The 26,327-nt window shown below is 40.7% G+C and overlaps 1 protein-coding gene across 2 annotated transcripts in view; it reads right to left on the reverse strand.

Annotated features, from left to right (window-relative positions):
• Positions 1-26,327, reverse strand: part of LOC124619304 (gastrula zinc finger protein XlCGF57.1-like) — a 226,718-nt gene that overhangs the window by 142,815 nt on the left and 57,576 nt on the right. For both annotated transcript variants that reach the window (XM_047145599.1, XM_047145598.1), the window contains exons 3-4: positions 5,425-5,573; positions 3,496-3,682 (exon numbers count right to left, since the gene is read on the reverse strand). In XM_047145599.1, coding sequence (XP_047001555.1) covers positions 3,496-3,682; positions 5,425-5,573 — 336 coding nt within the window. The remainder of the gene's footprint in view (positions 1-3,495; positions 3,683-5,424; positions 5,574-26,327) is intronic.

Raw genomic sequence — 26,327 nt, forward strand, 5'->3', positions numbered from 1 at the left:
AAAAATACATCCAACTGGCTGAGGAAGTCAAAGACATGTGGCATCAGGATAAAGTTGACATCATACCAATTATACTATCAACTACAGAAGTCATACCACACAATATCCACCAGTACATCAACGCAATACAGCTACATCCAAACGTATATATACAACTACAGAAATCTGTAATTATTGATACATGTTCAATTACCCGAAAGTTCCTAAATGCACTGTAACATATACCGTACAGTTAAAAGGAAGTCACGCTTGATCAAGGTCCATGTCACTTTCCATTTTTAACCAGACATAACGTCTGAGACAGGAAAGAGAAATAATAATAATATTTGAAACAGAACCATAGTGTGATTTAAAAACCCATACTTCTACTTTTTTATTTCATAATTTTTATTTACTTATTTGTCACATTTTATACACTTTGTTGGTGTTCTCAAATACTCTTAAACAATAATAGCAGGCTGGGTAGTACTGCAGTCAAAGGTGAATAATACATAAAGACAAACTGTGAATGAGAACTGTTACGTCAGCATTATGGAAGTGTCTCTTACAGTATGAAACTTGAAAAAATAATTAGTGTAGTGTAGTGAGAAAACATGTTTTATTCTAAAAAAGACAAATGAACTGTGTGAAACTGGATTTAACTTCAATGATTTCTCATTTCAATAATTTATAATTTAATAGCAAGCAGTCAAAGTAATGGGGGATTGGTGGGGGGAGGAGTGAGGGGGGGTGGGGTGGTTGGGGGGGGGGGGGAATGAAAGCAATTGGTGTTCAGCTTACTGTCTTGAGATTGTCCAGTTTTCAGACAGCTGAGAGAATATCTGGAAAATAAATAAGATTAAGGTTTAGAATGATGAAATCATTAGAAAGGTCATAATGAATAATGTTCAAATAATTTGCATGTTAATTATCAGTCTAGTGACCCTGGAGGGTAGCAGTAATGTTATAAGTACTGAAAGACAGATGGGAGTAGTGTTACTAGAGTCAAAACCAAATTACAACCCTTAGGCTGTGCTTTCCTGATGTGCAAGCCACTTATCAGCTGTAAACTGGACTCACGTCATATGAGAAAAATGTACAGATGTCTTGCTGCACGTCACTTGACAGGTGCTGCCTTCTGTTGTCAATTTCTAAAATTACTTTGAAAGAAACAGTAGCAAGTGACTTGCTGTAACGACTGATTGAGCCAATGTGAGCTCGCACTGTTGTGAGTTTCATGTGTGAAACCTTCAGGTTTTGCAGTTTGCTGTAATTATGCTACAAATATGTCATGTTGCTAGAGTGAGCAAGAAATTCTGGAAGCTCAAGAGGAATAATTTAATGAGTCTGGATTGGAGAGAGAAATACATCTGCGATAACAGGCTGAAGAGAATTCATGTTCAGCTAAGCTGCATTCTGCTACAATTTTTCATCACTTGGGACCAGAAAATGTAGCACGTATTTTTGGCAAAATTCGTATCTATTTTTTTTTTGCAAAATATGCATCTATTTTTGCCAAAATCTGCAACTATTTTCTTTGTTTGTAAATGTTTAGACATTCAAATTTAAAACGTTGTCATGTTACATGAGTAAAGACAAACGAACTATTATTTCTTTGCAACTGATTGTTAAAAAAAGTGCTCATTGGGAACTTTTTGACTGGAATGTTCGCTTATGCAAAAACTTCAACGCCAAATGGCCTTAGTTTTCTTCGTTTGGCAGTATTTAAGCTTTCAAAAATGATTGTTCTGTTGAAAAGCAGCAGCATTTTCCCGCCAGTTAAGTGAATGCATCTCCGATAATTGGTGTTTCTGGACATTCTCTTTTCCCACACAATTTGAAGATTAAAACATCTGCACACTGCTAATTTTGACCTTTCTTGGGCATTCATAGCCCTATGACCCATCCTTGACACCGCTACAAAAAGAACTAACGAAGCACTTAGCGTAGAAGTAGAACCAAACGTACGGCAACTCAATTTTAACATTAGGGAAATTTCAGCGCCATGAAAAAAAGTTACAGATTTTGTTTTACAATCACTATAGTGCAGTGGGCGGGCACTATAGGTTATAGTGGCAGATGGCCACGAGTATAAAGAGACTAGAATTTTGACTGCCACAGGGGATGGAGCAGTGTGTGGACACAATCCCTGCTTCCATTTCACTGGGCAGCAGCCTACAGCAGAACTGACACATTTTCATACAGATCACTTATCTCTTTTGGCGTTGCAGGGTCGTAAACAAAATCGGTGATGGACCAGGATTAGCAGCTTCAATTATTTCAAAATAAGAAAAGAAAATGCGTAAGACACAACACAAAGCATTTGGGGATGGCTATGCACAACTGCTTGTTGAAGTAAGCAGAGTATTGTTAATGACATAGTTCAGGCCCGACCTCTGGCGGTATTCAATACAACTACAGTTCATAACATCCGCCACCTAATTTGCCATGTTAAAACTGTCTGCATTATCCTGTCTTTTGAGCTTTAGCTAACAAATAAACATATGTGTTTCTTTCTTATAAAACGCTAGGTCCTATGGCTGAGTACTACTTTGCATTACGCAACATGTATCTTAAACAGACCATTCAACTGTCCACAATTGGCATGGCAGCAGATCATTGAGCACATTGATACATTGTTGTGTTCGTACACTTTATTTTGCAAGTAGGTTCTTGAGTATGTTATCTTTCCAAATTGGATTTCTGCAGATGATGTACAATGCCAGTAACGGCTTACAGTTTTGATATTATATGCAGAAAAAAAGCTATTTAAAACCCTCTCTGATAAATGGTTCACATGGATGCAATTCGCTATGAAACAAAGCTATTAAGTAATTTCACATTTGAGGCAGGATTCGTATCTATTTTGCATTTATTGCAAAATGCGATTTTTTTTCGGTCCCTTTTCATCACTAATATTGTTGGTACAGACACTGCTGCTGTAATTACATTTCCGTTCTGTTTTATTAATCTTAATCTCAACTCTTTTACACGTGAAGCTCATTATGAGGCAGCATATAACATGAGTTCTCAAGATTCATTTGCAGAAAACAAGGCAGTTCACTGGTAAAACAAGCAGGAAAGAAACAGAATGATATTGCTCTGAATTTGGCATACCACTCTGCATATACAGATTATTTTAGACTTTGGCATATGAAAGGCATTTTCATATGAAACTACTCAAGAACTTGCCTCAGACTTTTCTTTCTGGAAGGATAATTACACTTTTGGCCATCATTACAGTAAAATTTGTACTCTACAAAAGAATTCAAATAAATATGAAAAATAAACCTTAAAGCTTGGTCTTTTTGTGTGTATCACCTTTACGATATATCAAAACAAAATTACCAGTAATGTTTCAATGATGGCAAAAAGGGCTGGTTTTCCGGACTCAAAAGTTTTCTGTGTAGCATGTTCTCAAAATGTTAGTATACATGTATGCTGATCAGTATCCCCATTTATAACTATTTTTTGCCAGCTTTGACGATTACAATGAAATCAGCAAAAGTAGTGTACCTTTTATCTGTTGCTGAGGGCTACCATTAGCTTGTGCTTCTGTTGGGTTAGCTGCTTCACTATTCTCTGAATTTTGCCTGCCTCGTAAACTGTTCTCAGGCCCATTGGCGTTGTCCATGTTACTCTTGTCTACCACTAATAACGATCCATCAGCTAATGCACAGTAACGCATATGCCTTTTGCAACCCTGAAAAATAAACGTGTTAATGGAATCTAATTACAGAATACAAATGATAATTGGCAACAATGTGAGAAATGACAAACAGCGTCACTTCAAAGTTTATTTCTTAAAAGCAAATTGTTGCAGATACAACTCATTTTCCTCAAGATGTTATGGATATGATTTTGAGGGTGGCGGGGATGAAAGCAACTAGTGTTTAGTTTATTGTCTTGACATTATCCAGTTTTCAGAAAGCTGAGAGGACACCTGACAAAAAAGTAAGATTACGGTTTAGGATGATGAAATCATTAGAGATTGAACACACACTTAGAATGAAAAAGGATGAGGAAATCTGCCATGACATCTTCAAGGGAACCATCCTGCCATCAAACAGCTGGGCATGGATTAGTAAGCCCCTTACTCTAAATGTAACTCCAGTGCCTTAACCAATGTGTCACTTAACGTGCATACAAAATCAATGGGCCAACTATTATGGTGCTGATTATTATTGCAGTCAGCGAATTAACAGAAGCATCAGAGAATCAGTGAAGTGGTAAATCAATGGAACAATCATATAATGGTTCCAAAAATTCTATGGCTTACTTGATCCACACTGTAATATCATTATTACAAACAAAAACTTGATGATCTGGGATAAAAAAGTGTAAATTACATATTGATACTTCAAGGTGGTGTCTGTTGCAGCTTGTAAGAAACTCCTAGTAAATGCTGCTTTCCCTTAAAGATGTGATTTCTTTTATAACAAAATGAATATAACTTATGCCTTATTTTAACTCTATGTGAAAATGAACACATACAAAAAGAAGTTGAGTATTTTCTTGAAAATGAGAATGTGTACTGGTGCAGTAATTTTAATACTTAAATCAGTGGTTCTAGAGGTTTTGGCAGCAGTTAATCTCACTTTAAAAACTAATGCTGGAAAGACAAGGTACTCTGACTAAATATGCAAAACAGCAGATACTCAAATTTTCTGGTGCTGGGCTGAATTTACACTTGTGAGTGAAAATGTGCCAAACTGCTTTCATAATGATGAAGTGGGAAATTTTTTCCATCATAAAAAACTGTCATTTACAAAAGGAAAACCAACATTATGAAATCCAATATCCGGTCACAGTCATGAGAGTAGTTGTTTTTATTCAACATACTTAAATAAGTCAGCCGGGAAAGCTGATACTGATTTATATCACATACATTTTGTATGGAATGTGTAATGAAATATATAACATGGGGCTACTTGTAAATGAGAGAAATCAAATAATTTAAGCAAATGCCTCAAAACAACAAATTCTATAATTTTACAATATAGGTGGAACATATAAGATTTTCTTAATATACAGATATTTCAAAAGTGAAAGAGAGACCCAACCAGTACTATACACTTATACACAAAGTATTTAAGTTTCAACCAGTTAGAACTGAAACTGTTCTGAGTAAGAGCCTGAAGACAGGTCATGAAAAATGAAACACAGCACAACAAAAAACACAGCGCTCAACGGTTATGCTTTAGCTGTACAATCAGTTTTGCATGGAGAGAACTGAAGAATGGACTATGACAAAATTTTGCACAATACAAATTCCTGCTAACAACGATCACGAAATTAAATGTTGTTTTCATATAAAACAAAACAATTGTTTATTCTAAAGACTAACATCATTTATTTTAATAGCAGTTAGAAAATAGGAAAAGAACCAACTTATTAGATGAAAGAAAAAAATGCAGTATGAAATGTTACTAAAGACTGACATACTGCTGGAGTGCTAAATGTTCTGTTACAGCCACAGCAGGCGAATGGTTCTGCACATTCATTTGGTTTATTATTTTGTTGTTCATTTTGTTCTTCCTTAGCTTTCCTCTCATTCAGCATTGTCTGTCTTCTTGTCCCCATTCTTGTAGCAACTGTAAAAGTAGTCATTTTTGTAATTAAAATGTTATAAACATTATAAGTTGTAAAACAAAGGACATTAATGTTCATAAACAGAATGCTAATAAAAATATGACGTTAATTTCTGGTATCTATCAAATACTATTCTAATCTGGAAGTGTAATATACACATCTCCTACCTGACAGATGTTAAGAAGCAAGAATGTGAGCATAATAATACAAAAAGAATGGAATTTAACATCATGTTGACTGCAACTCATTGAGAGAGGTATCATAAATTTGGATAATACAATGATGTGAATGAGATCAGTTATAGAGGCTTGTCAACTTTCCAGTTCCGGGCATCCACAGAAGGTAGAATATTGCTAATTGGGAGCTCATGATGGACACATGATGGAGCCACTTGTGGATATGGCTGCATATGAGGGAAAAAAGTCCAGTGAGCACCCCATGTGCATACAGAGGAGAGTCATCCCAAACACATAACGGGTTCTTCCAGATGACATGAAAGCACAGGCTGTAACCAACTTCAGGTGGTAGCTCATGTTGGTACTAACAATGTGTATCACTTTGGACCAGAAAAGATTGTCTCTGGTTCTGGTAGTTGGCTGGTTAGTTAATTACATGTTCCATACACCATTTGAACAATTATTTAATTGAAATGAAGTGGACTGAGTCAGTTTACAGGATATATATACATTATTAGTGCTAACATCAACACATTATCATTTTATTTCTATTTATGCAACTTCATTTAATTAATTAATTAATTTTTTGCAGTCAGCAAGACAACCATCTTGCTTGTAAGATGAAGGCCAAGCCCATCACTTGTAGCATCATTGTCAGGACCAATTGTGAGCCTTTGCTACTGCTGAGTGGATGGGCAGAGGCTCAGACAGTTTTGCAATCTTGTAGGCTACAGATTGTAGGACTTGTGCTGTAGAGTGGAGAGGTATTGCGATCCACTTAATAGATCAGGGGTCCATTACAGAATGGAGGCAGCCACACAGGTACTGGTGGCTGTATGGAATGGAGTGGGAGTTTTTTTTAGGTTAGAGGGTCTTGGAGAAGTCCAAAACAGAGCTCAGTGTCCAAGAGTGAAGGTGAAACACAGGATTATAACTGTAAATAGTCACAGCTGTTTTGGGAAAGAACTGGAGATCCAAGTGCTCATAGAAAGCAGAAATTTTTATAGGTATTGAAAGCTAGCCAAAATTGGAGATAAGTTCAGCTGGAGTTTTTACCAAGAACCTAAAGTGTTCAAGAAAGAATAAATTAAATTCAGTTGAAGTTGGTATGTGTGTTGCTGTTAGAGGTAGTTTATCTAGTAGTGAAATAGAAGAAGACTAGCAACCCAACCACCACCACCACCACCACCACCACCACCACCACCACTGATTCTTTAAAAACTTGATCTCCCATGTATAAAACAGCTTCAAACATCTGATCACTTTACATAATAATTAATATGTAAAATATTTGACAACCTCTGTGTGATGTTAATGAAGAGTGTGGCATGTCCCCGCAGGCCGTCGTGGCCGCAGTACGCTCCCAAGCGCAGCCCCGGCCTAACCATAAACAAACCTCTAAGAAACTGCAGCAAAACCCACGGCAACTTCCTTCATGTCCGCGGTGTTCCGGTGTTTTACGAAACATTCATGAGAAGATTGTGCACAATGTTGGGCACTGTGCAAAAAAAAGAAATGGGGGGGGGGGGGGGGGTCATGTGTCATCCGTTTGCAAATCCGACCGCATACATGATGTTCATGAACATGATGCTGATTCTGTGTTGTCAATTGCACTTCTTCCCTTTCAGGGAAGTTATTCCTCACTGTCCAAATACTTGGTCGAGATATTTGCATGTAGGTGGATACTGGTTCTGCTGCCCCTATCATCAGTTCTCAGATGTATCTTCAGTTGGGTCCTCCAATCCTGTCACCTGTCACTCGGCAATTACGGACTTACAATAAACAGAAGATTTCTCTCTTGGGACAATCTGATGCTGAGGTATCTTACAAATCTGCCGTTCACACTCTTACCATATTTGTGGTCGACCATAGTAACATGAAGAATCTTTTTGGTTTCGATGCCTTTCGCGTTTTTGGGTTCTCCGTAGATGACTCTGTCAATATCGTCTCTGATGCTATTCCTTATGCTCAATTGGATTCCTTGTCGACAACATTTTCGTCCCTTTTTTCTCCTGGGTTAGGCCATGCAAACGACTTTGAAGCTCATATCACACTCAAAACCACTGCTCAGCATAAGTTTTTTTGGGCTCAGCCCATTCCTGTGGCCCTTTGTGAACAGGTCAAACGGGAGCTGGATCATCTCACTGTTTCAGGGGTCTTGCTTCCTGTCACTTCCAGTGAGTGGTCCTCTCCTGTCGTTGTCTTTGCTAAGCCAAATGGTGATATTCGTTTCTGTGGCAATTTCAAAGCCACTGTAAATGCCCAATGCCTTATCGACACTTACCCTATGCCTCGACCTGAAGAATTGTTCACTACACTTGCTGGAGACCAGTATTTTTCTAAACTTGACCTGTCAGAAGCTTATCATCAACTTCCTCTCGACGCTGGTTCCTGGCAGTTTCTGGTCCTTAACACGCCTTTCGGCCTCTATCAATACCAACGATTGCCATTTGGGGTTGCCAGTGCCCCTGCTCTCTTTCAGCGATTCTTGGAACAATTATTGCTCACTGTCCCTGGGTGTATAAATTACCAGGACAAGATAGTTGTCACTGGCTCCACCACTGACGAACATCTTCAAAATCTCCGCACACTTTTTCATGTCTTACAGACTGCTGGTCTTAAGTGTAATCTTCAGAAATCAAAATTTTCTCAGGCATCTATCACGTACTTGGGGTTTCAACTCTCTTGGGATGGTACTCGTCTGCTTCAGCAAACTGTCACTGCGATCGTTGCCCTACCTCGCCCTACATCTGTTAAGGAATTGCAGGCCTTCTTGGGGAAAATAGCATACTATCACAAGTTTTTACTGTCTGCTGCTCTGATGGCTCAGCTGTTGCATCGCCTGTTGCATAAAAACGTACCTTTTCACTGGTCCACATCATGCGATGCGGCTTTCCAGAAATTGAAGACTATGCTGAAATAGGCCCCGTGCCTGGCTACTTATCGACCTGGCCAACATCTTGTTTGTGCCACGGACGCCTCTCAATACGGGGTCGGTGCAGTCCTCGCGCACTGTTTTTCTGATGGTTCTGAACAACCCACTGCCTATGCCTCCAAAACGCTCACAGATGCCCAAAAAAAGTATTCTCAAATTGAAAAAGAAGCTTTGGCCATTATTTATGCTCTTCATAAGTTTGGTGTTTTTCTCTATGGATCCAAATTTCATCTTGTTACGGATCACAAACTACTTGTTTCCTTGTTTCATCCATCAATGTCACTTCCCGACAAGGCTGCACACCGCTTCCAGCGTTGGGCTTTTTACTTGTCTCGTTTCAATTATGAGATTCATTTCCAGCCAATGGCTCAACATGCGAATGTTGATGCACTGTCTCGCCTTCCCATGGGTCTTGATTTGGCATTCGATAGGGACGAACTTTTGTGTTTCCACCTGGATGTTGCCGAGCAGCGGGTCGTGGACGGGTTCCCCATCACCAGGGAGCGGCTGGCGGCTGCTACGGGTTCTGACCCTACCCTCTACAGTGTTTTACGCTGTATTCAGAAGGGTTGGCCAGATTGTCCGTCCGCTAAGACTTCTGATCCGTTGCGGAACTACGACGCTTTGCATTACCGCCTCACGGCTAGGGATTCGTGTTATCCTCCTTTCCACCGAAAATGCTTCGCCGCGTGTTGTGGTACCTGCGTCTTTGCATGCTTCGGTCTTGTGCCTCCTTCACCAAGGGCACTGGGGTGTCTCTCGCACGAAGTCTCTGGCACGCCGTCATGTGTACTGGCCCAGCATCGACTCTGAAATCGCACACATGGTCGCTGCCTGTGGCCCTTGTGCGTCACAGGCTGCCGCCCCGAAGTCATCTTTGTCACCGTGGCCTTCGCCTGAGAATCCCTGGGAGCGTATTCATGCTGACTTCGCAGGACCTTTTTTAGGTACTTGTTGGCTTCTCATTATTGATGCCTACTCTAACTTTCCTTTCATTGTCCGTTGCACATCGCCTACCACCGCGGCAACCACCAATGCTCTAGCTCGCATTTTCTCTTTGGAAGGCCTTCCCTCTGCTCTTGTTACTGATAATGGTCTGCAATTTGTCTCTTCTGATTTTGCGGATTTTTGTGCCCGTCATGGCGTCATGCATGTCATGGCCCCTCCGTTCCATCCACAGTCAAATGGTGAGGCTGAACGACTGGTCCGCACATTTAAGGCTCAGATGAGGAAACTCCTGACTTCTTCTGCTGCTGATGATACGGTTCTCCAATTTCTGGCTTTCACCCCCATGGGCGACCACAGCCCGGCTGAGCACTTACATGGCCGACAGCCCCGCATGCTACTTCGTCTTCTGCGGCCTTCCACCTCACGGCCGTGGGTGCCTTCGCTTGGCCGGTTCACCGCCGACGACCTTGTATGGGTACGAGGATATGGCTGGCAGCCAAAATGGAGTCCTGGCCGCATCTTACGACACCGTGGCCAACGCCTGTATGAAATCCAGACAGACACGGGTGTTGCAGTGCGTCATTCAGACCAGCTTCGGCCTCGTGTGCCGGCAACGCCTGTTCTAGATGCCGCTACACCACCTCTGGCTCTACCTGACACTCAGGATACTAGAATCTCCCATTACTCACAATGCAGTCCTCTCAGCATCATATCGGTGCCAGTGCAAGAACTGACGCCACCAGGAGACGTGCCCATGCAGGAACCAGATGACCATCATCTGTCGGAGCAACTCTACTCGCCTCCTTCTCCTACAGACGCGGACACATCGCCCATGTCTCTTGTTATAACAACCGAACTTGCCACAACGGGCAGATTGGTGCACGGGGCCCCAGCAGATTCGACCCCCACGTCTCCTGTCTTCTCGACCCGTTATCATCGGGGACACTTCCTTTCATACATGAAGCCTCCTCCTCGAGACTTTACAGCCAGTCAAACAACACCTATGGACGTTAGCAATCTACAGGCCACCTCCATCAAGATCTGTGCAAAAACTTAAAAGGGGGGAAAAGTGTTGTGACTTGCCGATCTTTCGAAGTGCCGCCGTGCAGTTACACGTGTCCTCTACATGCGGCGCTGTCTGCCAGCCATGCAGCAGCAGCGCCACCTAAGCGGCCAGCCAGCCAGCGGCCGCTAGACTCGGACTCAGTTATGATTTGACTGTTAAAGTAGCACACGTCTTACTCTGTTTACTTGATCTGTGACTTTCATGTATTGCGTCTTCCTTGAAATATATTTGTTCAACTTGAAATTATAACAGAAGTAAATATCCAAAATTCAAATCACAAACAGCCACAATCATAAGTAATTTAGAAGTAAATACCCTTGTTGTACTGGAGCAAATGAAGTCACTTAATAAAGGAAAGTCTTCCACTCCAAATTATACTGCAACTTTCTTCCTTTCAGAGTATGCAGATGAAACAGCTTCTTTTTCAGCAATCCTTTACAACTGCACACTCCGTGAAAGAACCACATCTAAAGACTAAAAAGTTGCACATGATAGTCCAACAAACAAGAAACGAAATAGAAGTAATCTGATGAATTATAGACCCATATTATTGACATAATATTCAGAAGGGTTTTGAAACAACTGCTATGCCCAGATATTATGGATTATCTAGAAGAAAGCAATATATTGAAATATAAACAGTATTGACTCAAAAAATATTGTTCTTGTGAAACAATACTGGCTCTTTGTTCTCATGAAGTAATGAATGTTACCTACAAGGGCTCTGAAGTTGATTCCATGTTTCTAGATTTCCAGAAGGTTGAATTTTCACATTTTGTGATCTGTTTAATTGTTAAAAACCATTCAACAGCCAAGATTGCATAAAATATTTCTTTATTTTAGACAACCACTTTCAACAGACTATGCTCTCATCTTCACATCTTAAAATCTTCTGTTGTAAAACATCTTCATTTTATGCTGATCTCACACAGAAGATGTCTAGCAGATATCCACTTGACATTTTGTGTGTGATGTCAGCAAAAAATAAATGTGTTTTACAACAAAAGATGTTAAGATCTGAAGATGACAGCATAGTCTGTTAAACCGGTTATCTTAATAAAGAAATATTTTATGCAGTCTTGGATGCTGAACGGTTTTTAACAATTTCCAGAACGCTTTTTGAAGCCTTTCTTCACATGCGGCTTCTAATCAAATCGTGTGTCTATGGAGTATTATCTCAACTGTATCAATGGATTTGTATCAAATTGATCACAGTTTGTAGTAACCGATAGGAAGGCATCAAGTGGAAGAGAGCTGATAACTGGGGTTCCCCCAAGGAAGTGTTACAGACCCTTTGCTGTTCCTAATCTACGTACATGATTTAGGAGATGATATGAGCAACCCTCTTCGATCATCTGCAAATGATACTGTCATTTATGGTCTAATAAAGTCACCAGAATATCAACAATGAATTTCAAAATGATTTAGACAAGGTGTCTGTATGATGCAAAAGGTTCGAACTGACCCTACGCAATAAAAAGTGTGGGTTCCTGCACACTAGTACTAAAAAACATTCCATTAAATTTTAGCTACAAAATAAATGACACAAATTTAAAGGATGACAATTCAACTAAATATCTAGGGATTACAATAACAAGCAATCTGAATTGGACCCATCACATATGGGTGATGAACCAAAGACTGTGTTTTATTAGCAGAACACACAGACGCTGCAACAAATTTACTAAACAGACTGCCTAAACTGTGCTTGCCTGTCCTTTTCTGGAGTACCACTGTGTGGTATCGATACTTAGAGGCAGAAATGGAGGAGGATATCAAAAAATTTAAAGAACGGCAGCTCATTTTGTATTATCATGAAATAGGAGAGAGAGTGTCATGGATATGATAAGTGAGTTGAGATGATGAACATTAAAACCAAGGCATTTCTCACCTTGGCAAGATCTTTTCTTGAAATTTTAACTATTAGTTTTCTCCTGCAGATATGAAAATATTTTGCTTACCCCACCTACAAAGAGAGACATGATCATCATAATAAAATAAGAGAATATGTGCTTTTACAGAAGGATTTAGGTGTTAATTTTTCCCATGTGCTATTCAAAAGTTGGACAATCAAGAAACAGTCTGAAAGTGGTTCTATAAATCATCTGCCAAGCACTTAAGTGTGAATTGGGGAGTATCTAATGGAAAGTCCAGGATGGAATAACAGTAGTATGGAAATGACAGATTGCTAAACAAAGGACTAAGTCACAAACATGCTCAATGAAAAAGAACACTAGAAATATTTTCAGTTTTTGGACAAAGACCTTCAGAAGCAGAAATCTCAGACAACAACTAGTACACAAATAGCCACTGTCTCCAAGCACTAAGGCCATTGGTTGTGCCTGTCTGTGACTCCATATTGTTGGAGAGTATCACATGTAGATCTTGACCCAAGCGTTCACCTGAGTTATTTAGGGACCACAGAAAACATAAATAATTGATTTTAATTCTGTTCCTCCTAAATACATGTCCAGTTTCTCTATCTTTGAGCTACTTTATTCTTTTCAAAAGCATGTTGATAAAGTGTCATACTTAAAGAGTGGTAATATTGTGTTTAACAATTTCAGGGACTTGCTTGCCTGATGTGGTACACCGGTAAACATAACAATTCATATTAAAATGGTCTTGGATACGCAGTATTGGTGTTCATAACAACATTTATTTTATAATTTGTTATGCACCAGCTTTTGGCTTTCTGGGCCATTCTCAGATAACTTACGACTAAACAGGTAGTCTACACAACATCAGCATTTGGTTCTCCGAAGATATGTGATCTTTTCCAACTATATATCGATACAAAAACACAAGCATAATAAAATTCAGAAAGAAGCTTGACACAAATCTTATATTACTTTACACTCAATGGTTAAAAGTATAAGGGTGTATACACAAAAAACGATATTATGAAAAGAGTAGTTTCTACTCACCATATAATGGAGATGCTGAGTTGCTAATAGGCACAACAAAAACACTGTCACAAAATAATCTTTCGGCCAACAAGGCCCTTTGTCAAAAATAGATGACAGACACACATGCATGAATGCACGCGTGCCCACACATACACACGCAAACTCGACTCACACACATCTGACCACAGTCTCTGGCAGCTGAAGCCACTGGCAGTGTGGCTCCAGCTGCCAGAGACTGTGGTCAGATGTGTGTGAGTCGCGTGTGTGTGTGTTTGTGTGTGTGTGTGTGTGTGTGTATTCTGTCTATTTTCGACAAAGGCCTTTGTTGGCGGAAAGCTTATTTTGTGACAGTCTTTTTGTTGAGCCTATCTGCAACTCAGCATCTCCACTATACAGTGAGTAGCAACTATCCTTTTCATAATATTGTTACATTCCATTCTGGATTTTCCATTGTGTACATGTGAGGATTGGCACAAACTACTATTTGGCATAGAACAACAAACTGGAGTGCAATCGTATGATGTCACAATTTTTTATTTAATTGTCTTGATTGCACATATTTTTGGAACTGAATTACTGGTTTTGGCTACACTGTAGTCATCTTCAGAATCTCTCATTCTGCAGCACTACAACAAGTCTTCACCACATGACTCATGTTATTTTAAGTGGTTATTAGTTGTTGCTGTGCAGCAGAATGAGAGGTTCTGAAGGCAGCCAAAACTAGTAAGTCCTGTTCTAAAAGCTTTGCAATCAAGACAACTAAATAAAAAATTATGTATAAATCACTATGTTATATGGACAAAGAAACTGGTGAGTGTGATGAACAAGCCGAAAAAAGGGGGCAGAGGAGAGAAGCCATCAATGGAACAGGGGTGGGGAACAATTACACTATTTACAACAAGGATACTATCTAATGGTGAGAAAAAATATTAACTGGCTGTGGCTACTTTAGTAAGGGTGACTAATGGACCTGTGTTTGATCATTAAGGATCAGGTCAGAATTCTTTGATAGGAATTTACTTGCAGTCAGAATCAGTTCATACTGAATTATAAAATAAATATTATTGTGGAATCCCAGCAAAATAATGATGCTAACTAAATGTATTGCAAAATATATGAACAGGCATTGTAGGGTGCACACACCTAAAGGAAAAAAGCTTCTTGAATACAACTATGACCCTTCAATGTGGGTCTTTTCTAGTAACACACAACGTATTAACAAATAGGAAGTACTAGAACTTGTAGCACTTCACAACTACTTCATCTCTTCAATTCTATCACAAGTGAGTATTTCTAAGTTTTCCAAGCTTCTCCAAGAACACCAGAAAAATTTCTCTCAAACTGTTTCACTCTTCCTAAATCTACCAATTCACAACAGCAACTGCAGATAACTAACTCACATTATTAGATGTTCCAGGCTGCCATTTGTGAAACACCAACCACACAATGTACCATCTTCAAGTTCATGTCTCAGGGGATATTGTCTCTGCCATTCTTGAGATCATGACCTCGACTCTACAATCCTTTGCTCACACCTACTTGTAACTAGTCTCTGCCAACCTCGGCTCATGCCTAGCTGTACTATGTCTCTGCAACCCTTAGCTCATATATAGCTGGATCTCGACTCTAGCAAGCTTGGCTCATACCAAGCTGGACCTCGGTTCTGGTGTCCTTGGCTCATGCCTAGCTGGACGTCATCTCTGACATTCTTGGCTCATACGTAGTTGGAGCTCGTCTCTGCCGTTTTTCAGCTCACCTCTCGCAGAACCTCATGTCACCCATCCTTGAGTTCACATCCCACAGGACCTCATCTCTGACATCTGCAAGACAATGCATCACAGGACATCATCTCCGCCATCCTTGATCTCTCATCTCACTGGAACTAATTTCTGCCACCCTTGAGCTCATGTCTCGCAGAATCATGTCTCTGCCATCCATGAGCTCATAATCTTAAGTATACCATCCTCGGCTCAAGCCCAGCTGGTTCTCATCTCCACCATCCTCAGCTTATGCCTTGCTGAACCTCGTCTCTGCTACCCTTGGCTCACACATAGCCGCACTTCACCTCTCCTGCCTCCGAGTTCACGTCTCACAAAACTTCGTCTCTGCCATCCTTGCGCTTACATGTCATGGGAACTTGTCTTTGCCATTCTCGAGCTCATGTTGTGTGGGTCTGACGGCATTGAGCTCATGACCTTGACTCTGCCACCTTCGGCTCACACCTAGCTCGACCTCATCTCTGACATCCTTGGCACATTCATAGCTCTGTCTGCTGTCATCAGCTTGTGCTAGCTGGACCTTGTCTCTCCCATCCTGGGCCACACATAGCTGGACCTCATCTCTGCTGTCCTCAGCTCATGCCTAGCTGGACCTTGTCTTTACCATCCTCAGCACACACCTAGCTGGATATCATCTCTGGTGTCTTCAGCTCACGCCTCGCTGTACTCTGTCTTTGCCGTCTGAAGTTCATGTATTGCTGGACCTTCTCTCGGCCATTCTCAGCAGGTGCCTAACTGGACCTCATCTCTGCCATCCTTAGCTCACACCTAGCACCTAGCTGGACCTCGTCTCTGCCATCCTCGGCTCATGCCTAGCTGGACCTCATCTGTGCTGTCCTGAGCTTACACCTCCCTGGACCTCATCTCCGCTGTCCTTGGCTCATGCCTACCGGGACCTTGTCTCTGCTGTCCTTGGCTCCTGCCAAGTTGGACCTTGCCTTTGCCATACTCATTTCATGCCTAGATGGATCTTGTCTCTGTCATCCTTAGCTCACACCTAGCACCTAACTTGACCTCATCTCTGCCATTCTTGGTTCATGCCTAGCTGGAACTCACCTCTGCCATCTTTGTTCGTGCCTAGCTGGACCTCATCACTGCCATCCTCTGCTCTTGCCTAACTGACCCTCATCTCTGCAGTCCTCGGCTCACACCTAGCTGGACCTCATCTCTGCTGATCTTAAGTCGGGCCTAGCTGGACCTTGCCTCTGCCATCCTCAGCTCACACCTACTTGGATCTTTCTCTTGCCATCCTTGGCTCACTCCTAACACCTAGTTGGACTTGTCTCTGCCATCCTTGGATCACACCTAGCTGGACCTCATCTCTGCCGTCCGTGGAGCATGCCTAGATGGACCTCATCTCTGCCATCCTGGTGTCATGCCCAGCTGAACAATGCCTTAGCTATCCTCAGCTAACACCTAGCTGGACCTCATCTCTGTTGTCCATGAGCTCACACTTCACTGGATCTCATCTTCAACTGACCATGGGCTCATTGTCTTGCTGGACTTTAATGTCATTGATATACCACCAGTCAAGAACATTCCACTGAAAAGTCAAGTATTGACTTTCAGCCATTTAAAGGAACTGTGTAGTTGTATTTTATTCATTAACCCTAATAAATGTGTCATTCTTCCTGGATACCTGGGTAAATCCACTGTAGTGTGTTGTTCCCCTTAGTTGCAAATACAAAACACAATGTATTGTCAAACAGCTTTTTGGGATATTTTATGCTTTTCTTAAATCATGAATTACTTTGACGAAATAAATCTCGGGTGAACAGCCTGGTATGAGTGTGCATAGGACACAATATTCTGTCAATCAACCTCGTTGCCATCATCAGGTGTGCTGATGATGGCAACGTGGTCGATTGCCGAAATATTGTGTCCTATGCACACTCATACCAGGCTGTTCACCTGAGATTTATTTTGTCATAAAATACACCTGGAGAAATTGAAGAATCACATGAATAACTTTATCTGATGCTCTGAATGCCCATTACAACATATTTTTTGTTAAATTCATATTTTATTAATGGTTTTTCCATGTGCAAAAAGCTCTATGCTGTATTATTCCAAGAAAATAGTGAAAAGTTTCTTCTTATCCTGAATTCTACATCTACATCTACATGATTACTCTGGTATTCACAATATCCTGAATTCTACATCTACATCTACATGATTACTCTGGTATTCACAATATCCTGAATTCTACATCTACATGATTACTCTGGTATTCACAATAAAGTGCCTGGCAGAGGGTTCAATGAACCATCTTCATGCTGTCCCTCTACCATTCCACTCTCGAACGGCACGCGAGAAAAACCATCACTTAATGCACTTAAATTTTTACGTGCAAGCCCTAATGATGATCATTTCTCCCTATGTAGGTGAGTGCCAACAAAATTTTTTCGCAATCGGAGGAGAAAACTGGTGATTGAAATTTTATGAGAAGATCCTTTGTTTTAATGATTACCACTCCAATTCATGTATCATGTCTGCGACACTATCTCCCCTATTTCGCGATAATACAAAACAAGCTGCCCTTCTTTGTACTTTTTCGATGTCATCTGTCAGTCCCACCTGATGCGGATCCCACAGCGGACAGCAGTACTCCAGAATAGGGCGGACAAGTGTAGTGTAAGCAGTCTCTTTGGTAGACCTGTTGCACCTTCTAAATGTTCTGCCAATGAATTGCAGTCTTAGGTTTGCTCTACCCACAATATTATCTATGTGGTCGTTCCAATTTAGGTTATTTGTAATTGTAAACCCTAAGTATTTAGTTTAATTTACAGCCTTCAGATTTGTGTGACTTATCGCGTAATCGAAATTTGGCTGATTTCTTTTAGTACTCATGTGAATAACTTCGCACTTTTCTTTATTCAGGGTCAATTGCCACTTTTCGCGCCATACAGATACCTTATCTAAATCATTTTGCAAGTGGTTTTGATCATCTGATGACTTTACAAGACAGTAGTGACAGCATCATCTGCAAACAATCTAAGACGGGTACTCAGATTGTCTCCTATGTCGTTAATATAGATCAGGAACAATAGAGGGCCTATAACACTTCCTTGGGAAACGCCAGATATTACTTCTGTTTTACTCGATGACTTTCCGTCTATTACTACGAACTGTGACCTTTCTGACAGGAAATCATGAATCCAGTCGCACAACTGAAGCGATACTCAGTAGGCACGCAGTTTGATTAGAAGACGCTTGTGAGGAACGATGTCGAAAGCCTTCTGGAAATCTAAAAATATGGAATCAATTTGATATCCCCTGTCAATAGCACTTATTACTTCATGAGTATAAGGAGCTAGTCGTGTTTCACAAGAACGATATTTTCTGAATCCGTGCTGACTATATGTCAACAAATCGTTTTCTTCGAGGTACTTTATAATGTTCGAATACAGTATTATTATTTATTTTATGGCCTTCATTGGACCACTCTAGTCAAAAATACAAAGTTGTAAACAAGTTGTTACACAGGGATACAATCTGGCTCAACAATAACTTAATATGATATTTAGGTAATATAATTATATAGAGTCTATTCTTATATGAAAGGTGTTTTGCTCTTCTGTCTGGCCAATATTTCTTCATTCTTTCAGATATTTTCTTTCTTTCTTCATCTTAAACCACTCTTCCTGTACTCCTTTTATTGATTTTCATTTGTAGTCTGGTTTGTGGGTCTTTCAGTATTCTGGTTTTCTCTGTCTTGTTTTTTAGGTTCAAATGGCTCTGAGCACTATGCGACTTAACATCTGAGGTCATCAATCGCCTAGAACTTAGAACTAATTAAACCTAACTAACCTAAGGACATCACACACATCCATGCCCGAGGCAGGATTCGAACTTGCGACCGTAGCGGTCGCTCGGCTGCAGACTGTAGCGCTTAGAACCGCACGGCCACTCCGGCCGGCTTTGTTTTTTTAGGTCATCTACTATAATTTGGAGTTCTTTTATATCTTCCTTAATTTCTGTGATCCATTTAATGTCGCTCTTGCTATTCCACAATTTTTATATTATTTTTTTACTAATTCTGTTTTCTGGAGTTCTCATCAGATGCCCAAAGAATGAGATGCATTTCTTCCTAATCGTGCTCATGACTGGTTCTATTTTCTTATATACTGTTTCATTTGATGCTATTCTCCAATGTCCATTTATTTTATACTGTTTATTTATACACGTCCTAATTATTCTTCTTTCTATTCATAGTATTCTGTCAATTTCCGCTGTATTAGTTGTTTTGAAGATAGTTTCAGCTGCATACGTTATTTCTGGTTGTGTAATTGTTTTATAGTGTTTTAATTTTGCATCTATAGATAGTTTTTTTTTGTTGTATTAAGATTTGGTAATGTAATTTGCGTAGTTCAGTTTTTTTATTCTATTCTGCCATGATGGCTTCTCATTTAGATTGTATGTTATTATTTCACCTAAATATTTAAATTTATCAACAATTTTGATTTCCTGTTCTCCTATTGTAATTTTGTTTGCAAGTGGTGGATCAGTTAGCATGATCTCCATTTTTTCAAATGATATTCTAAGGCCTACTTTCTCTGCTATTTCTTGTAGTGATTTCACTTGTTGCCTGGCTTCTTGAACGGTGCTGGCTAGGAGAGTAAGATCGTCAGCGAATCCCAAGCAGTTTAAGCTAATGTCATCTTTTGCACTTCCAATTCTTATCATCTTTGGATTGTACTTTTACTATTCTCTCATTATGTATTCCAGTGCACAGTTGAACAGTAATGGTGATAGGCAGTCACCTTGTCTTAAGCCTGTTTTTATGAGGAATGGTTCCAAAATTTCTCCTCTAAACTTCACTTTTGTTTTGGTGTTGGTTAGAGTGAGTTGTATTATTTTAATTAGTTTTTGATGGAGTCCTAGATTTCTTAAAATTTTTAATACTGAAGGTCTGTGGAGACAGTCATTTGCCTTCTTAAAATCTACAAATGTTATTGCCAGAGGTTTCTTCCGTTTCTTGTAGTATGCCATAGCCAATTTTAAACTAATTATCTGCTCTGCACAGCTTCTCCATGGTCTGAAACCTCCCTGACATTCCCCTAACTCCTGCTCTGATTGCTCCTTGATTCTTTCATATAGGATCTCGGATAGAATTTTGTATGTGCAATCTAGGAGAGAGATTCCTCTGTAGTTGTCTGGGTTGCTCTTATCTCCCTTTTTGTGTAGTGGGTGGATGATAGCTGTGGTCCAATGTTCGGGGAATCATTCTGCTACCCAAATTTTTGTTAGAGCCATGTGTAAGGAGGTCTTGAGTGGATCACTTGCATATTTCCACATTTCAACAAAAACCTGATCTTCTCCACATGCCTTATAATTTTTTTGTTCTTTAAGAATTTTTTCTACTTCTTGGAATTTTGAAGGGTGTGGTTTGTTAGGTTTGGTTTTTATTGGGGTATTTATGTTGATTTGTAAGGGTTCTTTGGGTTCCTCGCAATTCAGAAGTTTGTTAAATGCTTTTGCCATGATTTCTGCATTTTCCTTGTTACTGTGTGTCATTCTTCCATCTTCATCTTTTAGTATTAGTGTAGGGGCCTCATATTATTGTAGTTGTTGCCCAAAGATTTTATAGTAGTTCCTGGAGTTGGTTTTATGATAATTACCTTCTATAGAGTTTATAATATCTTTATGGAATCCTCTATTGATTCTTCTAATATTTTGTGTGAATTTTTTTCTTTCATTTTTTTAGGTTGATGGCATTTTCTTCAGTTTTATGTGTTTTAAACTTTAACCATGCTTGGTGTCTATTTTCACGGAATTTGTCACATTCTGATGTCCACCATGCATGTTTCCTTCGTGGGTTCAAGGGAGCTAGATTCTCTGCTTCTTTTTTAAGATTAGGTACTAGTTGTTCTATATCATCTGTTATTTGATGGTTTGTATTACTTGTGTTACTAGAATTTAGAACTACTTAAACCTAACTAACCTAAGGACATCACACACATCCATGCCCAAGGCAGGATTCGAACCTGCGACCATAGTGGTCGTGCTGCCCCAGACTGTCTTGTTGGTATTTATTATTTTTAATTATCTGATGAGGGTCAAACTTCCTTTTTATTTTATTAGTTTTTCCGGTCCTCTTCTTTAACGGAGTGAATTTGATTTTAATTTTAACTATATAATGGTCTGAGCCTGTGACTGCTCCTCTCAGTACTTTAACATTGTGGTTCTCCTTATGAAAATTTTTGTCCATACAGACATGGTCTAGCTGCCACTCCCCCTTCCTCCAGTCCAGATGTTCCCATGTTTTAAGTTTACTTGGCTTCCTCTTAAAGTATGTTGCTTTAGATACAAGGTTGTGTTCTCTGCAGAGTTCTACAAGTCTTTGACCATTTTTGTTCGTAAATTTATGTGGACACCATTTTCCAATTATATCTTTATATTTCCTTTCTTTTCCCAACTGAGCGTTGAAATCTCCCAATAAGATTTTTATATTCTTTTTATTTACTCTGTTCACAGTTTGTTCTAGAAGGTCCCAAAATTTATCTACCTCTTCCTTTGTTTTTGTTAGAAAATTTTTTTCATTTGTTGGGGCATGAGCATTTATTATTGTATAGGTTTTATTCATTGTTTTAAAGCTTAGAGTCGCAATTCTTGGTGATACTGTTTGGAAATCTGTTACTGAATCTATTATTTTTATGTTTACTAAAAACCCTGTTCCAAACTGGGGACATTGTTTCATTGCCCTCGGTCCTGATTTCCCATTATAAATTCTGTATCCTTGTGATTCGAATGGGACCTCTGTGGTGTTTCTCATTTCTTGGATCCCTGTTATTAAAGTTTTTGTTTATTTAGTTCATCTGTGAGCTCCTTGAGTTTTCCGGTCTGAAGTAGTGAGTTTATGTTGTGTGTTGCTATATAATTTATCTGCTAATGTTTAATCTTCTGTGCATTTTGATGGTTGCAAATGCTGTCTTCTAGTTGACTACCCATCGAATTCGATGTAGCTTTTTCCTGCCTTTTTGAGCAGGATGGTGGAACTTTTTTCCTAAATGACTTTTCCATTTTTGACTTTTGAAGGTTGTCAACCTTAGTTGGAGCAAGCTCCGATTTACAACTACGGTTGTTAACTGCAGAGGGTGTGTTTGGTCCGCGAGAGCTATTTTATTTCACTCAAGTCCACCAGAAAACCGGTGAGGACTTCCCTATCTGCCACCTGGGACGCGCCACGTAGGAGTATCACCTCTCCTCCTACTATGACAGCATAGTAGGTTCAAATGGCTCTGAGCACTATGGGACTCAACTGCTGAGGTCATTAGTCCCCTAGAACTTAGAACTAGTTAAACCTAACTAACCTAAGGACATCACAAACATCCATGCCCGAGGCAGGATTCGAACCTGCGACCGTAGCGGTCTTGCGGTTCCAGACTGCAGCGCCTTTAACCGCACGGCCACTTCGGCCGGCCCAGCATAGTAGGTTCGTGGCAGTATATGTTCTAAAACCCTACTGCAAATCGACATTAGTGATATAGATCTGTAATTCAGCGGATTACTCCTACTTCCCTTTTTGGGTATTGGTGCGACATGAGCAATTTTCCAGTCTTTAGATACATATCTTTCTGTGAGCAAGTGGTTGTATATAATTGCTAAATATGGAGCTATTTTATCAGCATACTCTGAGAGGAACCTGACTGGTATACAATGTGGACCGGAGGCCTTGCATTTATTAAGTGATTTAAGCTGCTTTGTTACACTGAGGATATCTACTTCCAAGTTTCTCATCTTGGCAGTTGTTCTTGATTGGAATTTGGGAATATTTACTTCGTCTTCTTTGGTGAAGGAGTTTCGGGAAACCATGTTTAATAACTCTGCTTTAGTGGCACTGTCATCAGTGACTTCATCGTTGTTATCGCGCAGTGAAGGTATTGATTGTGTCTTGCCAATGGTGTGCTTTTGTATGACCAGAATCTCTTTGGGTTTTCTGCCAGATTTCGAGACAGAATTTCATTGAAGTACATGCCATATTTCGAACTGCTGTAAAACTTTGCCAATCTTGGGGATTTTGCGTTCTTTTAAATTTGGCATGCTTTTTTCGTTGCTTCTGTAACAACGATCTGACCCGTTTTGTGTACCATGGGGGATCAGTACCATCACTTATTAATTTATGTGGTATACATATATATATCTCAATTGCTGTTGATACTATCTCTTTGAAAACATTCCACAACTTTTCTACACTCACATGATCAGATCGGAAGGAGTGAAGAGTGTCTCTTAAAAAGGCGTTAAGAGCATTTTTATCAGCTTTTTTAAATAGATACACTTTGCGTTTCTTTTTGATGGTTGTAGGTGTTACAGTATTCAGCCTAGCAGCAACTGCCTTGTGGTCGCTAATCCCTGTATTCGTCACAACACTCACTATTTGTCCAGGATTATTTGTTGCTAAAAGGTCAAGTATGCTTTCGCAACCATTTACGCTTCGAGTGGGCTCATGAACTAATTGTTCAAAATAATTTTCTGAGAAAGCATTCAGTACAATTTCGGATGATGTTTTATGCCTGCTGTCGGCTTTAAACGTATAATTTATCCAGCATATCGAGGGTAGATTGAAGTCACCACCGACTATAATTGTATGAGCGGGGTACTTATTTGAAACGAGACTCAAGTTTTCTTTGAACTGTTCAGCAACTATGTCTTCTGAGCCGGGGGGTTGGTAAAATGATCAAATTAATAGTTTAGTCCGATTGTCAGGTATAACTTCTACCCATACTATTTCACATGAACTATTTACTTCAATTTCGCTACAAGGCAAACTACCTCTGACAGCAATAAATATTCCACCACCAACTGTATTTAATCTATCCTTCTGAACACTGTTAGATCGTTTGAAAAAATTTCGGCTGAACTTATTTCCGGCTTTAGCTAGCTCTCTGTACCTACAACTATTTGAGATTCAGTGCTTTGTATTAGAACTTGGAGCTCTGGTTCTTTCCCAACACAGCTACAACAATTTACAACTACAATACCAATTGTTTCTACAACTACCTTACTGTGTTTTACCTGCCCACTTTCTGATGGACGCCCCTTCTGTGGTTCTCTGAGACCCACTAACCTAAAAAACCGCCCAGTCCCTTCCACATAGCCCCCGCTACCCGTGTAGCTGCCTCCTGTGTGTAGTGGACTCCTGACCTATTAAGCGGAACCTGGAAACCCACCACCCGATGGCGCAAGTCAAGGAATCTGCAGCCTACACAATCACAGAACCACCTGAGCCTCTGATTCAGACCGTCCACTCGGCTCTGCACCAAAGGACCACAGTCGGTTCTATCGACGATGCTGCAGATGGTGAGCTCCGCCTTAATCTCGGAAGCAAGACTGGCAGTCTTTACCATTTCCACTAGCCGCCAAAACCAGACAGAATCTGCTCTGATCCAAAGTGACACATGTCATTGGTACCGACATGAGCCACCACCTGCAGTTGGCTGCACCCTGTACTCTTCATGGCATCCGGGAGCCCCATTTCCACATCCGGAATGACTCCCCCCGGAATGCACACAGAGTGTACACTGGCTTCCTTCCCCTCCTTGGCAGCCATGTTCCTAAGGGGCCCCACTATGCGCCTAATGTTGGAGCTCCCAACTACCAGCAAATCCACCCTCTGTGAACGCCCAGACCTTGCGGGCCGAGAAGCTTCCTCTGGAACGGGGTGGACGACTGCATCCGGCTCAGAGACATCAGCAGCCACAGATAGTGCCCGAAACCTGTTCATCAAACAAACTAGGGAGGCCCTTTGATCGGCCCCATGGTAAGTTTTTCGCTGCCTGCCAGACTTTGGAATGATCTCCCCCTCGACCATGGGTGAGGGGTGAACCTCAGTGCAGGTAGTACCCAGGGAGGTCACAGCAGTGGACCGGTCGGAGGACACGTGCAACGTGCTCGACGTCCCTCGCATCCCTGTGTCTGATCCCCCACAGTGACGCCCCTTGGCAGCACCCTCAAGCAGTGTGACAGAAGCCAACGCAGCCTGAAGCTGTGAGTGAAGGGTCGCCAGAGCTCAGGTCGCATCTGTACACAACAATCACAGTTCCTATCCATTACTGCACTCCTCCTGTTTGAAGCTCGTAAAAATATTTAAAAAGCGAATGGTGTGCTCGCCTTAGTAGCAGCAGGAACTAGTGATGTGCTCTCTCTGATGGTCTAACTGACACTTTCCTTTCAAAAGCAGGTGTGGTGGCACTGTTTGGAGCTATGGGATGGGCAGGGTTAGCTAATCAATCATTTGCAAGATATCACCTTAGGGCAGAATGCAGGAGGAGCCAATGGCCTTGTCACAGTGGTAAAACTGATTCCTGTCAAACCACCGAAGTTAACCGCTGCCGGGCTCGGCTAGCACTTGGGCGCATGGCCATCTGGTCTACTAAGTGCTTTTGGCAAGCGGGGTGCACTCAGCCCTTGTGAGGCAAACTGAGGAGCTACTTGACTGAGAACTAGCGGCTCCGGTCTCGTAAACTGACATAGGTTGGGAGAGCAGTGTGCTGATCGCATGCCCCTCCACATTTACATCCAATGACGCCTGTGAGGTGAGGATGACGGCCGGTCGGTACCGCTGGGCCTTCCAAGGCCTGTTCGTATGGAGTTTAGCTTTGTTTTAGAATGCAGGAGGAAAGCAATGGGCATTCACAGTTTTCTGGAATTTACAAAATCATACCTGGTTTGTCTAATAGTTCCTCTGCCTCATCTGTTATTAGTCAGAACAGCAACTATGGTACTATTAGCTGTCACCTTCTGTTTTCAAAGCTCGTGTATTGAGTAACAATGTTCCTACTGCAGCCAATAGCTTTTTCTGCACCTTTTGCTTCATGTTTGCACAGAACAACATAATGAAAGGGGATCGGTATTCCTGACAGATTTGTATTTGCATTCTTCTTCATCACATCTGATTCACTGACCTCTGTAACCCTAATACAAACTTTCATTTTCAGAGGC

This window comes from Schistocerca americana, chromosome 6 (genome assembly GCF_021461395.2).
Source record: "Schistocerca americana isolate TAMUIC-IGC-003095 chromosome 6, iqSchAmer2.1, whole genome shotgun sequence".
NCBI classification, from domain to species: Eukaryota; Metazoa; Arthropoda; class Insecta; order Orthoptera; family Acrididae; genus Schistocerca; species Schistocerca americana.